The sequence below is a fragment of the Hipposideros armiger genome, unplaced genomic scaffold, assembly GCF_001890085.2.
Source record: "Hipposideros armiger isolate ML-2016 unplaced genomic scaffold, ASM189008v1 scaffold_167, whole genome shotgun sequence".
Taxonomy (NCBI): Eukaryota; Metazoa; Chordata; class Mammalia; order Chiroptera; family Hipposideridae; genus Hipposideros; species Hipposideros armiger.
In genome coordinates this window covers 2,817,832-2,833,908 of record NW_017731517.1, presented here as the reverse complement: position 1 = coordinate 2,833,908, position 16,077 = coordinate 2,817,832, and the positions used below count along the sequence as shown (strand labels likewise).

Here is a 16,077-nt window from a genome sequence, read left to right as displayed (position 1 = left end):
GAGGGCAGTGTCACTGGCCCTCATATGTGGGATCCGAACCGGGGCCCTCTGGCGTCCCAAGCCAGTTCTCAACCATCGCGCCACTCGGCTGGCCCGTTTTGTTTTTTTGACGAGAACTTCCTGTACATTTTTTTAACTCAGATTTTTCAATTAATGTGTTACAAGCATTATATATTAATAAGTATAGAAATTCATCTTTAAAATGTCTACAGAGTATTCTATCTTAGGAGGTAGCATACTTTATTTATTTAAGTGATTATCTCCTGTTAAACTTGTGAGTCTCCAGAAAGGTCCGAATATTTTATTTAGAGGTTGTAACTGTTTTGATTACCTAATTAGGTATGAAGTGTCTGCTTTCCTTTGGCATCAAAGGCCGTGGCCCCTGTGGAGTATGTATCGTTGTCTGTGAATAGCAGGACCAGTGGACTTCACTTTTCCCCTGGTATTGCTGCCAGACGGGCTCCTGCCTGCTCCTGCTGCTGTGTGTTTGTCACCTCCACCGTTCCTAAAGCCCTTTTGCATTTATACTACCTGGACACGTCACAGTACTCCACTGAAAACAGGAGAGATGCACCTTGTTCTGCTTGGAAGTTCCCTAGCAGGGAACCGTTCCCTAGCAGGGAACCGTACCCTGAAGTCCCAGAGGGCTCAAATAGGCCATTGAGTCATCACACCTGTCCTCAGTACTCTGCACTTTGACCCCTAGTGACCTTCTAGCCATACCTTGTTTGTTGGGAGGGGGAGGGGGAGGAGGGCGAGTGGAGGTCCAGGAAGTGTTGGCTGGTGTTTTTCTTAATCTCTTTATAAAACATGTTATACTGTTCCAAAGAAAAAGGTATTGCAATATTATAATATAATACAACATTATGTGAATTAAGTTTTTGTCAGTGGCTTGGAACTCTAACCATTTATTACTGTGTTTGCTGATACGTGTTGCATCTCAATCTTGTGTGTAACAAATCTCTATTTAACATCATTTGTAATGTGGTGGAGACTGCCTTTGGTCTCTTATGCCTGATCAATATACTAAATTTATTTGCATGTTTAAAAGCAAAGCTCAAGTATTCTTCCAATTTTTATGTAAAATATGCTATTTTAATAATATGTTATTTTTATGTAATATCTAAATAAAATTAGGAGAATTAAGTCACATAGATTTTTTTTTAATGGAAGAATGTTCTTAAAAGCTGATTGTTTAAATAACATTGCTTTGACTTAATCTTGAGTTCCAATACCTTTTTTAAACAAAGTAACCATAGTTCTTAGTACAGATAACCTTTGAACAATGTAAGGTTTGGGGCACCAACCACCATGCAGTCGAAAATCCATGTATAACTTTTGACTCCCCAAAATTACTAAAAGCCTAGTGTTGACCAGAAGCCTTGCCTTACCGATAACATAGTTAATACATTTTTTGTGTGTTATATATATTACGTATTATAGTAAATTAAGCTAGAGAAAAGAAAATGATATTAAAATCATAAGGAAGAGAAAATACATTTATGGTATTTATTGAAAAAAATCTATATAAGTGAACCCACGTAGTTCAAACCCTTGTTGTTCAAGGGTCAACTGCACATTGAATTTATTTTGAATTTGGATTTTTCTGGAACCTTTGCTCCATTCTACATGGAATTTTAGCAAATAGGGATCTTGGCTTAAAGCTGCCCTTTGTGTAAATTCAATTTTCCAGCTGTTCGTTCTTGATAGAATTATGTTATGACGACTCGGAAGGATTTCCAGCTTTCACAGGACCTTCGCAGAAAAGTTTGAAAGCTTGTCAAGCTCTCAGCATTGTGGAAATGGAATATGTAGAACAGATCATTTCTAACAGAATAAAAACCACCAAAACTTGCCCTAGTACATAGCATGGAATAAAGCTTAAATAACTAATTACCATAAAAAGAATTTAGATATATCTTTATCCCACAGACATCTTTTCAGAAACTGCTGATCTAGTTGATCTCACACATGCATTCTATTAGATCTTTGAAGCAGGTTGTTTTAATGCCGTTGAACTGGACAGGGCATAGAACCAAGGGAAGTTTCCAGGTTCTTTGTCTAAAACCAGCATAACATTGAAAATTGATGCTTACAGACAAAAAACAACAGGCCAGGGTTTGAGTAATAATGCAGAAATCCTAAATGTTTGCAAATTGAGTTCAGCAGCCTATTTTTAAAACACAAACATTTGCCCAAATAGAGTTCACTTCAACAATACAAAATTAATTTAAAAAGGAACTCTGTTAACACAATTGGCCATATCGCTATTGAAGGAGAAAACTCATAATTTCATGCTCCAAAGATCTGGAACTGCAATAGATAAAAATCAGTAGTTATTCCTAATTTAGGAGTAACCTGATGAAAATACTTCTCAAGTCAAAAGCCAGCATTTTCACTGCACAGTTGGTGAAGTGAAAGCATTCCTGTTAAATCCACTATTATTGAACATGGTTCTGGAAGAATGAGTTGGCATGAGTAGATGTTTTAGATACTGATGGGATGTATAAGCAATTAAGCTGATAGCCCGGATCTGTGGGATTCTTAGGTAGATTATTAAATAGGACATCTGGCCAGCCATTTGGAAACATTTTACAAGTTTGACTCCAACCTCATTTCCATAGACAAAAATTTCACATGAACTAAAGATTTCACATAAAAAACTTAGCTCTAATATTAGAAAAAAACATGTAGTGCATATCATTTCTCTCTAAATGTAGAGATAATTTTTTTTTTAAAGAAATTTTATTGGGGAACAGTGTTTTTTTCCAGGACCCATCAGCTCCAAGTCTAGCAGTTGTTTCAATCTAGTTGTGGAGGGCGCAGCTCACTGGCTCATGTGGAGATCAAACCAGCAACCTTGGTGTTATGAGCACTGCGTTCTAACCAACTGATCCAACCAGCCTGCCCAGTAGAGATACTTTTAAAACTCACAGTAGTCAGGGCCTTCCTAAGCAACATACAAAACTATAAGAAAAATTCGACTAAAATTTCTGCATTGAAAAGTCAAAACAAACAACAGTTCAGGACAAAATCTTTGCAAAGCGTAATGCACAAACGGGTAATTTCCTCTGCAGATTTGTGCAAGGGTGTGTGTACAGGGTGTTGCAGCAATTTTAATGCTAAAGATCCAGAAACAACCTAAACTTTGTCCACTAAAGTACTATTAATAGTTTTTAAAATATGGAAAATACAGTGGAGACCTGTACAATTTAAAAAGAATGATTTAACCTAGATTCATGTGGAAAACACTTCAAAATACATTGAGATGTGATAGCAGTTCCTGCAGAGCAGGGCGTGTGTGTGTGTGTATACATGCTCCCATTTGTGTATTTTTAAAAGAATGTACTAGCACACGTCTAACATTTTTCTAGAATAATAAAGAAAGAAACAGCGAATGATCTTTGGAGAGGGCTTTTGAACTGGGAGGAAAACTTTTCATCTTGTACTCTTTGGTACTATTTAAATTTTATACTGCTCCGTTTTTTAGATTGTTACTTACATTTTTTTTCCCTTTGACTTTAGTGGTGGCGTCGCTACTCCTTAACCTGGGAAGTCCCGTAAAAGAAGTGCGAAGGGCGGCCATTCATTGCCTGCAGGCCCTCAGCGGAGTGGCGTCCCAGTTTCATCTGGTAATTGATCACTTGGTTCCTAAAGCAGAGGAGATCACCTCGGATGCCACCTACGTCGTTCAGGTAACTCATCAGCATAGAAGATGGTGTGTGCACACACTTGTGTGTACATGTGACCAGTGTCCTCCTTTTTGACTTCTACTTTGCAAGGATTTTGATGGACTTCAGTCACTGAATTTAGACATTGATATGTCCATATCTGCATACCTTTCTCCCCCCATTTTTAAAAGATAGCGAGACTGTGTTCCAATTCTGTCCTTCCCTTGGCTAGAAGACCAGCCAATGTCTGCTTTTGAGAGTAAGCTACCTGAGGGGGCTTGGTGCCCTTTCCTATTAAGGTTTCAGGGGAAATGAAAAATTATCAGTAGTGTCGCATCATTTTGGGAAAGAATCCTCCATAATCAGGACGTTTAACCTTTATAGTTCTTTAACCCTTTTTATCCAGTTTTCCTTTTGATATTCTAGGATTTGGCTACTTTATTTGAGGAACTACAGAGAGAAAAGAAACTGAAATCTCATCAGAAGTTGTCTGAAACTTTGAAAAACCTACTTTATTGTATATATAATTCCCCTTCTTATGTTGCAAAAGGTCTGATGAAAGTGCTTCAGGAAGTCAGCAGTGAGGTGCGTGTTGCGTCGGTGGGTTGTACGTTCCCTGTGACGTCACTGAGGCCTGTTGTAACTTGGGGGGGACATTTGCAGAGTTACATACATGCACTCAGTGAAGATTTTCTTACTAATTTGGGAGGGGGAAGGATTGCGGTGGAGAAAAAGATACAGGATACAAAAAGCAAATATTGGTGAGTTTCTTTCCATTTTAAAATAGTATGTTATCCCTGTGTAATCACTGATTGATTTTAAACTCAAATCACATGGGAAAATCACTGAATGCATTGCAGAAAAACTGTTGGTTTGCATCTGTTCTTCAGGCGAAAATGCTCCACGAAGTAATATATTGAGACATTAAGTCTCAATATTCCAGAATCATTTGTTCACTTTTTAAGTGTACGTGCTTGTACGCTTTTCTGGGGGAAGATCCTTAGCTTTCATGATGTTGTCAAGGAAGCTGTGTTAACAAAAGAGAGGTCATGAAACACATGTTTGTGTGATGGTTTTTCCTGATAGCAGAGGGAAAGTGTCTCAGCCTGGTCTTCTAATGCCTGTGGACTTCACCAGTCTCAAATTGGCTGCACCTTGGAGAACTTAAACGGGTTGAATGGGGTGGAAACCCTTCCTGGTGGGAGCAGACAGATGGCATTTGTCAGCTCTCTCTCGTCCTTGGTGTGGTTTACACTAGAAATTGAGTCTTGTTCTGTAAAGGACCAAGTAGTAAACATTTTAGACTCTGCAGGCCAGACATTTCTGTCATAGCCACTCATCTGTGCCTCTGCATTGCGATAGTGGTGGAGACAGCATGGGAACAAATGGGCCTGGCTGCGTGTCAGTAAACATGATTTACAAGACACGTTCCTCTGGGTCTGGCCCACAGCCAGAGTTTGCTGGTACCTGGTTTAGCTATGAAAGACTTCACATACTGATTTGCATTCATTTTAATGACACCACGTTGAAAACATTATTTGGGGAAGTGTGCGGTATTTTAGAGAAAGCTAAAATTTACTTTTATAGTCCAGAACTTCAGTTTAGTTTATATTTCCTGTTTTCAAAAAGTCTTGGGACACTCACAGTTTTCTGCACTCATCTCTGAAGGGTTTAGAGGTTTTTGGCCACTACAGACTGAACTTTCAGGCGACCTGAGTGCTTAACTGATTAGAGCCACCCCATGTCCAGGAGGTCATCATTACGGGTTTTTTCCTCCGGACTGATCTCCGAGCCCTCCAATATGATAGCTTTGGAGGTCTTTGTAAAGCATGGAAAAACGTTTCAGTATAATAACTATTTTCTAATCAATTTTCCAAACTTCAGATGGTGCTTTCTCAGCTATTGCCTGTGATTGAACAGCTGTTAGAAAAGATCCAGAAGGAGCCCACAGCTGTCCTGCAAGACGAGGCAATTGTTTTGCATCTCACTCTGGGGAAATACAATGAATATTCTGCTTCCCTCTTACATAAGGACCCAAAGAGTCTAGATGTATTTATAAAAGCTGTGCACACAACAGAGGAACTTGGCGCGGGAATGCCAACCATTCAGATTACAGCCCTTGAAAAGGTCAGTGACTTCTTTCAGAAACTAAAGCACATTCAAGCTTTTAAAAATGTATAACGATTTACTTGGAGAAGATGAAGTGGACTGGACATGTTTTAAAGGAATATGGTATATTTGACCCTTTTCTCAAAGCTGGAGGATGTACATGAGTCACTAAAAAGAATTGCATTTTAACTGACAAACTTGGGAACAATTTTACATGGTAAGAGAATGATATAAATATCATTTTTGGAATTCAAGTTTGCTCATTGAGCTCAATTGCCTTTTTTTCCCCTCTAGATTACAAAGCCATTTTTTGCAGCTATTTCAGATGAAAAAGTTCAGCAGAAGCTTTTGCACATGTTGTTTGACTTGTTGGTGAACTGTAAAAATTCACATTGTGCTCAGACTGTTAGCAGTGTTTTTAAAGGGGTAAGTTGCAAACATTCTTTGCTTTGTTTATTAATGTTTGTTTAACACCATATTTAAGCAGCCTCCATTTTCCATGTTTTTAGAAAGTCAGATGTTACCATTAACAAGAACCGTGGAAAAGCAGGTCATAGAGACATGCTAGATCAAAAATATTAGTCTTCACCACTATTTTTGGTGCAGGAAATATTTATGGTTTTAACCAAGTGGGGTGTGTTTAGTTGGGTCTTACTCATAATAGGGGGATCTACCTGTTTTCTACAAGAAATAGGAGTGAGTGGTGCCTGCTGGTCAACTGAGTAACAGGTTCTTTGCTTAACTTAAATAACTGTCCAGTGACACACACGTAATGCAGTGAGAACCTGCTCATTGGCTTATATGTGCACTGAAACCTAGCTGTACATCAGAGTAACCACCTAGTCATTCTGTGTTTTGTTATGTTTTTTAGGAAAACACAGTCACAAAAGTAGATAAAAGCATGGTAAAGTCCTAGTACTCAGATTCAGCCGTTCTCAGAATTTTGACATATTTACTTAGATTTCTGTGATACTTTAAGTGAAACATTAAGGTACAGCGCAGTGTGTATCATGTGCTCCTGTTTGTTTGCTGTTTAAAATTTTCACACAGGTGTTGAAAGATGGAAAATTTCCAAATGAATATGTAAGAAATTGTCAGTGTGTTTGCCTTCGGGGATTGGCCCGGGCTCTAGTCGTAGGGAGACGTAGATGTGACACACACGTTTTGTTGTATCTTGTAATCAGCATTAGCTGCTCTGATTTTACCTGGTGAGCTATATCATCATCCATTCTCCCTTCACATTTCAGATTTCTGTGAATGCTGAACAAGTCAGAATAGAACTGGAGCCACCAGATAAAACTAAGTCCTTGGGCACAATCCAGCAAACACGAAGGCAAAAAATGCAGCAGAAGTAAGCGCCGCGGGGGCAGGGAGGGCACCTGACTGCTAGGAAACCATTGTGACTTTTTGGTATAATTTGGCATAATCGGGTATGTTTTTACTTAATGCTGATAGTGTCTGTTTTCCTAATGTTTTGCCTTACCTGTTTCCAGAAAATCACAAGATCTAGAATCGGTTCAGGAAGTGGGAGGTTCTTACTGGCCAAGAGTAACCCTTATCCTAGAATTACTGCAGCACAAAAAGAAACTCAAAAACCCTCAGATACTGATCCCGACTCTTTTCAACCTGCTGGCAAGGTAACGACACTGCCTTTGATTCAGTAGAGAAGGGGATTCTGTTTCTTCCTCATCTTATTTTATTTAACATTCTCTCTTCAGCATGTTCTCTTGTTATTTCACTGGCCTGTAAATAAAGCAAGTGAGGTACTGTCATTGAAGGAATAAAAAAATAGTTTTCGGTGCCCGTTGCCAGTGCCCTGTGTTATGTACTAAATGACCTCTCACCTTAGAGCCTACTTTCCTTCTTAGCTTTCAGTACCATGTCCCTGGGGCAGCATTATTTTTACTCAAAGATACAGTGTAACACCCACTCTGTTGTTTAGGAGTAAATTATTAGCTAGATAGCTGTAGTGTAAGCCATTGAATTGTGGATGTGTGCTTTCATCTGAAAAGCAAAGTAAATTTAAGAGTTCCAACAGGTTGGAGGAAAGTGCTAGAGAGGAGACATAACTGGCATAAGCACCTGCCTGTTTGAGAAAGAAATTGGAGTTAGAAGTCTTCCATCTTGTTTATAGACTCGATGTTTGATGTTAATATTTAGTCATTCCTTATTTATTATATGATCTGGACAGTGTCATTGGTGCATCACTGCAATTGTATAACTCTTTCATTTCCATCATTTCTCTTCCGGGGTCCTGAAGGTGTTTAGAACCCTTGCCACCAGAGCAGGGAAATATAGAGTACACCAAACAGTTAATTCTGAGCTGTTTGCTCAACATTTGCCAGAAGCTCTCTCCAGATGGCGGCAAAATACCAAAAGGTATGTTGTGCTTTGTTGGAGGGGAAGGGTGGGAGAGTTACCTGCTTTCTGTAGAACTGTGCCTACCACTGAGAGACTGTGTATTTCTCACCACCGTAGACGTGCTGGATGAGGAGAAGTTCAACGTGGAACTGATCGTTCAGTGCATCCGTGTTTCAGAGATGCCGCAGACCCATCACCACGCCCTTTTACTCCTGGGGACCGTGGCCGGAATATTTCCTGTAAGTGTTAATGACTAGAGACTTCAGCAGGTACTTCAGGTATTTTCTGTCTTCCGTGGAAATGCACGGGTGCTCACTGGTGTGAATTCAGTATGCCTGGGGATCATGCAGTGCTGGTGGGACTCTCAGCCCTGCCTCATAATAGCTGAGACAGTGTGAGCTGGTGGACCTTGCTGAGCTGTGAGTCCTCTTTTCCTAAAGTGGCAGTAATAGTTATCTTCTTCATAGGGTGGTTGTGAGGATGCGACTGGATGATTTATGGCTCTCAGTGCAGTGCCTGACACATGGAACTACCCAATAAGTGGTAAAATTAGTGTTACTTGGGAGAAATTACTGTCCTATCAATCCTCACACAGCTGCCAATCAGTGACTTAAGAGAATTAATTTGAATATAAATAACCTCAGTTAAAGAAATCATGTCCCTTAAAGGTTTTTGAGGAGATTGAAATTATTTTCATATTGGAGGTTTATGTCAGAGCTTCTTAATCTGGGGTTCTCCAAGAGTGATAGGGGGTCTCTTAATCTGTTAAAATAATGTGCAAAATTTTATGTCTATGGGATTGTTTTTGTCTTGCAAGAATCAGTAGCTCTCAAAGGGGTTAATAATCCAGAAACAGTTAGAAATCATTGATATATTTTTCTTCGTTTTTATTGAATTATAGTTTATATGCCATAAAATTCGCCCATTTAAAGTGTACAATTCAGTGGTTTGACTATATTCACCAAGTTGTGATGGTTATCATAATTACCTACTTCCAGAACATTTTCATCACCCGTCAGCAGTCACTCCCCGTTCCCTCTACCACTCCCCTTCCCCCCACCCCTGGCAACCGCTAATCTATTTTCTGTCTGTGGATGTACCTATTCTGGACATTTTATATAAGTGTAATTATATAATATATGGCCATTTTTGTGTCTGACTTCTTTTCATTTGGCATAATGTTTTCAAGGTACATCTGTGTGGAAGCTTGAATCAGTATTTTTATGGCTGAATAATATTCCGTTGTATGTATATACTACACTTTATCTGTTCTTCAGTGATGGGCATTTAAGTTTCTACTTTTTGGCTATTGTGATAAAATTATGCTGCCATGGACATTTGTGTACTAGGTTTTGTGTGAACATGTTTTCAGTTCTCTTTGGAGTTTACCTAGGAGTGGAAATGCTGGGTCATCTGCCAACTCTAACTTTCTGAGAAATGGCCAGACTATCTTCCAAAGCAGCTGTACATTCTATACCCACCAGCAGCGTCTGAGGGCTCCGATTTTCCCACACCCTCTCTGTCTTGTTTATTACAGTCTGTTACAGTCTCCTGTGGGTGTGAGTGGTGTCTTGTGGATTTTTGCATGTCCCTGATGCCTAGTGATCTGAGCATCTTTTCATGTGCTTATCGACCATTTGTTGAGCATTTGCAAATCCTTTGCTCATTTTTAGATTGTTATTTCTCTTATTGCTGAGTTAATAAATCATTGATTTTTGATGTGTTTAAAATAGAAAATGTTGAAAGATGTGTTTTCTTTCAGGATAAAGTTCTACACAACATCATGTCTATTTTTACATTTATGGGAGCCAATGTCATGCGCCTAGATGATACTTACAGTTTTCAAGTTATTAGCAAGACAGTGAAAATGGTTATTCCGGCACTTATTCAGGTAAGCCATCTTTATACCAGCATTAGTATTATTTTTTCAATTTTTAAAACTTTACATAGTATAAAATTCAAGTAGTAGTAAATGAATGACATTAAAAGCCTTTCTGAAATGCTCACATATTTGTGCCTCTTAAATTTTAGATGGTGAAGCTAGGAAGTAATCTTGGAAATACTGTATTTTCCAAGAATATGAATAAAATTGCATTCTGCAAGGGTATAACTGAAAGTACCTTGACATTGTTCTGACAAAGTGAATTTTTACATATAGTGTGTATTTCAGGACATTGCATCGGTTTGATGATGCCCATGTGTAGGTGGATAGAGTGGGAAGTTTTAACGCTACAATGGCAGAGTGTTAATACGCAGTTCACTTACCAAGGGCTCTCTAAGAGCTAAGTGCTCAGAGATGGGTGAGACGTCATCTCTGCCAGGACAGTTTGAAACTAAAAAGTGGCCTCGAAGATGAAAGAGTTTTCTGTTTACCTCCATGATATTGGTCTTTTGTTATTAACTATCACGGATGACTGTATTCAGCCCGGTCTCCTTTGAATCTTGGTGTCCGGTTGGTAGTCTCTGTGTCCAGCAAGTTGGTGACTCAGGACATATATACATAAAGAGGAAAGTAATTCTGCATTAATATCCTATATGCCACTAGAATAGATAAAGGCTGAAGAGTCCAGAACAGGGGAAAGCCCAGCAGGCCAGGATGACCACAGAGTCTCATGAGAAACGGGATTTGAAGTGGTGTGAAGGGACCGGATTTGCTCAGTGATGTGGCAGCGTCATCAATAGCCTGAGAAAAGGCCCGGTCCAGGCCTGCGCAGTGTGTGTGAGAGGACTGGAGTGGAGACGATTTGGTGGAGAGCTGAGACAGAAGTAGAGGGCGTTGGTTCATTCATTCATTCAACTCGATTTTGAGCACTGGTACCAGAGGAGGATGGTTTGAACTGTATTCTGAGAACAGTGCGGAGTGGAGTGCTGGCCTTTACTGTGCTCTGCGTATCTGGAGTGTAGTGCTCTGCTCGAGAACAGCACAAACCCTGCTTGAGCTTTGCAGCTCCCCAGACGGCCTCCGAGCAGACTTGCTCTCGGTGCCTCGCATTGGCGTCTGCCACTTAGAGCCTCCTGTTACCTTTGCACACAGGCGTCATGTTTCACACTGATGCCAAGTCTCCGCTGGGGCAGGGCTCACATCCTATGCTTCGTATTCCCCACAGGGCCAAAGCGTGCCCGGGACCCAGTCTGGACTCATTAAATGTGTACTGGTCGCTCTTTCATTAAAATTCCCCGATAACGTTGGGCACACGTGAAGACCTTTTCGTGTCCATGTAGAGCCTGTTTGTGGAGGGTTGTTGTGCTCCTCACTGACCCTGCTTCTGTTCGTCAGTCTGATGGTGGAGACTCGGCAGAAGTCACAAGGAACGTGGAGGAGGTGGTGGTGAAGATCGTGAGCGTGTTCGTGGACGCGCTGCCTCATGTGCCGGCGCACCGGCGCCTGCCGGTCCTCGTGCAGCTCGTCGACACCCTCGGGGCCGAGAGGTTCCTCTGGGTTCTCCTCGTCTTGCTGTTTGAACAGTATGTCACTAAAACAGTGCTGGCGGCCGCCTATGGAGAAAAGGTCAGAACATAGGGCGGCGGATAAGAGAGGCACTCGCGTTTCAAACCGACTTTGTGATATTTTCCAGTTTAAATGTGGGGCTGGTGGTGCTCCGTGGGCGTTATTAAGCTGCTTGCTCAGAACCACTGTCAGAGATGTTTTTGGTGTTCTTTAAAGTTGCTTTCAAGGCCTGTGGCGCTGAGAATCCTCAGTGACAACAAAACATCTGAGGGTGATTGGACTTTTCTAAGGAGCAAGCCTAGCACCCTTCTGGGCGGTTCTGTTTTAAGCCCAGCAGTATGGCTGTCCAGTACTTAACCTGTGTCTGGGAAGAGCTTTTGAAGGCATTTCACAGGGAGGGGAGGAGCGTCAGTATCACTGACATCACTAGGACAGAGGTGACTGTTTTGAGGAGCCCTATTCGACAGACAAGGATAGAACTTGGAGGTCCAGGACGGTTTTTAAATGACTTCATAGACATGGGGTCTAGGAACAGAGCTAAACCTACTCTTAAGTAAAGCAGTATGTTCAGTTCTGCCAGAAGTGGTAATGCACATTATCCTGGAATTGTGCTCATAAGTCTCACAAATTGTCTCTTTTATGGAAGGAGTTCAGTAGCTCTTAGGATTTATACGAGTATGACCATAAGGAACACTATGTAGTGACTGTGAGCTACAAAATATTTTCAAGGTATTTCCCTTATTTGTACTTATTAACATGAATTTTGTAGGTACAGTTTTATTACCTATGTCTCTTCTTTACATAGGATGCTATTTTAGAGGCAGACACTGAATTTTGGATTTCAGTCTGTTGTGAATTTAGTGTCCAACATCAGATACAAAGCTTGATGAATATCCTCCAGTACTTAATAAACCTGCCGGAGGAAAAAGAAGGTAAGTGTAACTCAGGAGGTAATTATTGTTTAATCTGAAAGCTCAAGCAAGTCAGAAGACAATGCAGGTTATCCTTAGAATCCAGACAACATCTTTAGAAGGAATTATTTGAAGTAAGCTAATAATATTTAATTTGGGTATGTGCTTCTGTACCTTCTCAAATTTTTATGGAAAAAAAAAGGATTTCTACAAACAGTTATCATAGCAGTGGTGACTGAATATTAAAAATTTACCATGTGTAGGAGTGTTAAAGAAAATTCAACTAATCTCAGTGCCAGTGACATTGGTTTAGGAAAGGGTTGACGTGTTGCATGTTCTTAGTTCTGTGCCCTTTGGCGCAGAACAGCAAGGTGCCTTCGAAAACGGCCTGAGGAGGACTCCACAGGGACTGTTTTCTGCGTGGCCAGCCCTTGGCCCTGTGTTCCTGGCTTGGCCAGGCAGTGACCTTGGCTCATCCTAGAGTCATTCGGCTCAGGGACAGGCAGGAAGGTGCCTGGAGAGCTACCCTGGTGACATGCTAAGAAGTGACTCATTCTGAGTCACTGTAGGACAGTGGTTTTTAAGTGGCCCACCTGTACCCCTTTTATATTAGATATATTTGAATATGCGATCCTCCAAAGTTTCAGGACACCTTCAAGCTTTCACAATTAGAGGTGGAAGGCTGGATGTGAGCCTCCTTCAGTCCGTCGTGGCCACAAAGTAAACACCACTGAGTGTCAGAAACTGGGTGTGGAGCCAACATGTAAAGACCCTTTTTGTAACACCTTTGTCTTCCATTTGCTTGTCTCAGTTGCCCCGGTTTTTTGTTTGGGGGTTTTGGGCTGGCTGAATGGCTCAGAAAGAGCTCGCTCACGAGTGTGAGCGCTGAGCAACAGTGGTTTGAGTCCCGCCTGAGCTGAGCTGCCGCTGAGCTGCCAACAGGTGGCAGGATGGCTCAACTAAAAAAAAAAAAGGGCAAATGTTTGTGGGATTTTTGTTGTTGTTTTTGTCTTAAACACACACATCTCAGGGCTGCTGGGTACTTTCTTGGTAAATATATTTATGTCTTTCACTAATTTAGAAGAGGGAAAACTGGGTGTAATGGATTAATAGATACGTCTCTGAAAACTTTATGCTATTTGCTATGCTCATTATATCCATACTGTACTGAATGTTTGGCTCAATGATGAGTTCAGTCCCTTGTTTCGTTGCTCTTTTTCAGAAACCATTCCCAAAGCTGTATCTAATAAGAGTGAATCACAAGAAGAAATGCTACAGATTTTTAATATAGACACTCACACTAGCAAGCAACTGCGACATTTTAAGTTTTTGTCAGTGTCCTTTATGTCTCAGCTCCTGGCATCCAATCATTTTATCAGAAAGGTGATGTATCTTTTAAATGTGTTTATGATGCAGTGATTTTGCCTTTTCCAAAGGAACTGTGTTTTAAACTAGTAAAAAGTTTGGAAAATAACATGAAAACACGAGGCATGCCTTTACAGATAATAGGAATAAGTAGCCCAGTTCACCATGAATAACTTCGGCGTGACCTACTAAGGTGGCACACACATGAACCCCCTGACTCAGGAGCCCCACTCTCAAGTGGCAGATATCCAACAGAAGTGTATGACCGTGCACCAGAGATGGCTAGGAATGTTCCTGATAGCACTCTTCATGGGAGCCCAAATTGGCAGCAGAGTGAGGGAGTATCGTCTAAAGGGACATGGGGAAGTCTCAGTGGCACACGGCCACCTGGTCTCTCTTAAGCATATTGAAGAAAAGGCAGACACAACGCGTCCTATGACTCCAGTCGTGTAAAGCTCGAAGACAGCAAAACAGATCTGGGGGTAGACGTAAGGGTAGTGTGTGTGTTTGGGAAGGAGGGGGAGGGTCTTAATGGGGTCCTGTGAGGGGTGTTCTGAAGCACTGAAATAGTGAGCCCTACACGCAGCACTTGTGCACCTTTCTGTGTGTTCGAGTTCAAACGGGAGAGAAAGAAGACAAAAACAACATGAGAAATAAACAGAAAAAAGGATCATGACCAGGAATGCGAGCCTTTTGACATTAGAATATCTGTAGCATGTCTGCTATATTGCATGAATAGATAAAGAGGGGAAGCCATATTTGAAATATTTACAAAGAAGTAATTCAGTGAATTCAGTACTTCTGATTGAAGAAAAATAATCCTCTTTGCATCGCGAGGTGGCTGGGAACTCCTTGGCCTGAGAAAGATATTTGTCAGAAACCTATAGTTTTTATCACACTTCGTGATGAGACATCAGTGGTGTGCCTGTTAAAGCCTGGACCAAGTCTGCCCTCTGATTTTGTTTCTACTTGGCAAAAGACATGAAGTGTAAGAATCAACAGACGCGTAGAACTAGTAATGAGTTCAGCACGCTCACTTCAGACAGGTCAGTGTAGACACTGCTGTCTGTCAGGCGGGCCTGCCCAGGACAGTGGTGGTGCAAGAGCCGTCAGGAGGGTCATGTGAGTGGACGAGCCTGGGCACACCTGTGCGCCTGTGAGAACCGGGTTATGTGTCAGGTGACATCATAGAACAGTGAGGACAGACCTATCCAAGAACTAGAGCTGGTGCAATTTGTCTTCTGTGGGAGAAAGAAGACGGATCTCAAACTAAACAAAGGACCATTTTAGATAGATTAAAAACTTCAGTGTGAAAAGAAATATTTAGAGCTTTGAGAAGAAAATCAAGGGGAACATCATTGTAACCAGAGAATGGAAAAATTTTTAAAAGCTTCAGTTCAGCAAAAGCCACTATAAACAAAGTGAAAAGAAAGCCACAGACTAAGAAGGTTATTGCTGCGTATAAATCCAGAAGCATCAGTTTCCATTAGAACAAGCAAAGAAGATGAATTCACTGAAGAGGAATCACGAATGGCCAATTAACACATGAAAAAACCTCCCTAGTAAGGAGGAAAATGCAGGTTAAACAAGATGCCACTGTGATGTCCGTCTGTCAGGTTCGCAGAAATTAAAAGCTGTTAAGAGCAAAAGATGGCGAGGCTGTGGGGACAGTCCCTTTCTGTACACAGTGATGGTAGCACATCCAGGCAAGTGGAAGATGCTTGTTCCTTCCTCAGGGAGTGTGCTCTACGAATACCTGCCTAGATGCTCAAGGAGACATAAAACTGCTCTTTTTTTAGCATTATTACTTTAAAAATAAGAAAAAGACGTAAATTAAATGTCTCTCAACAGAGGTGAATGAGTAAGTCGTGATAAGTACAAAGGAAACTGTGCAGTTAAAATGAATGAACTAGAACAGCGTTAAGTCACACAGAGTTCAGAAATCTAGAATTACCAGAAAAGCGTGTTGCTGACTGAGATGTACTCCTTGATAACAGCAGATTCAAGTTTGTGGGGCTTACGGTCATGGGAAAATGTGCTAGGGAGTATCAAATAGCAGATCACAGCTGTGTCCATAATAGTTTATCTTAAAATTAGATAGGAGCTAAACAAAGATCAGCATTTCATAAAGTTAGGAGATAAAGGAGTATAGATCATTAGCTCTATTTTTCTGAATCTTGTAGTACTTTACGGACATTACAAATGTCTGTGG

At 40.9% G+C, this 16,077-nt stretch overlaps 1 protein-coding gene across 1 annotated transcript in view; it reads left to right on the top strand.

Moving 5' to 3' along the window:
- HEATR1 (HEAT repeat containing 1) overlaps window positions 1–16,077 on the top strand; it is a 47,038-nt gene that overhangs the window by 22,432 nt on the left and 8,529 nt on the right. The window contains exons 21-32 of the mRNA XM_019651803.1: window positions 3,526–3,695; window positions 4,098–4,256; window positions 5,556–5,798; window positions 6,075–6,206; window positions 7,028–7,131; window positions 7,274–7,417; window positions 8,041–8,159; window positions 8,259–8,380; window positions 9,904–10,032; window positions 11,419–11,649; window positions 12,395–12,521; window positions 13,723–13,883. Of these exons, the coding sequence (XP_019507348.1) occupies window positions 3,526–3,695; window positions 4,098–4,256; window positions 5,556–5,798; window positions 6,075–6,206; window positions 7,028–7,131; window positions 7,274–7,417; window positions 8,041–8,159; window positions 8,259–8,380; window positions 9,904–10,032; window positions 11,419–11,649; window positions 12,395–12,521; window positions 13,723–13,883 (1,841 nt within the window). The remainder of the gene's footprint in view (window positions 1–3,525; window positions 3,696–4,097; window positions 4,257–5,555; window positions 5,799–6,074; window positions 6,207–7,027; window positions 7,132–7,273; window positions 7,418–8,040; window positions 8,160–8,258; window positions 8,381–9,903; window positions 10,033–11,418; window positions 11,650–12,394; window positions 12,522–13,722; window positions 13,884–16,077) is intronic.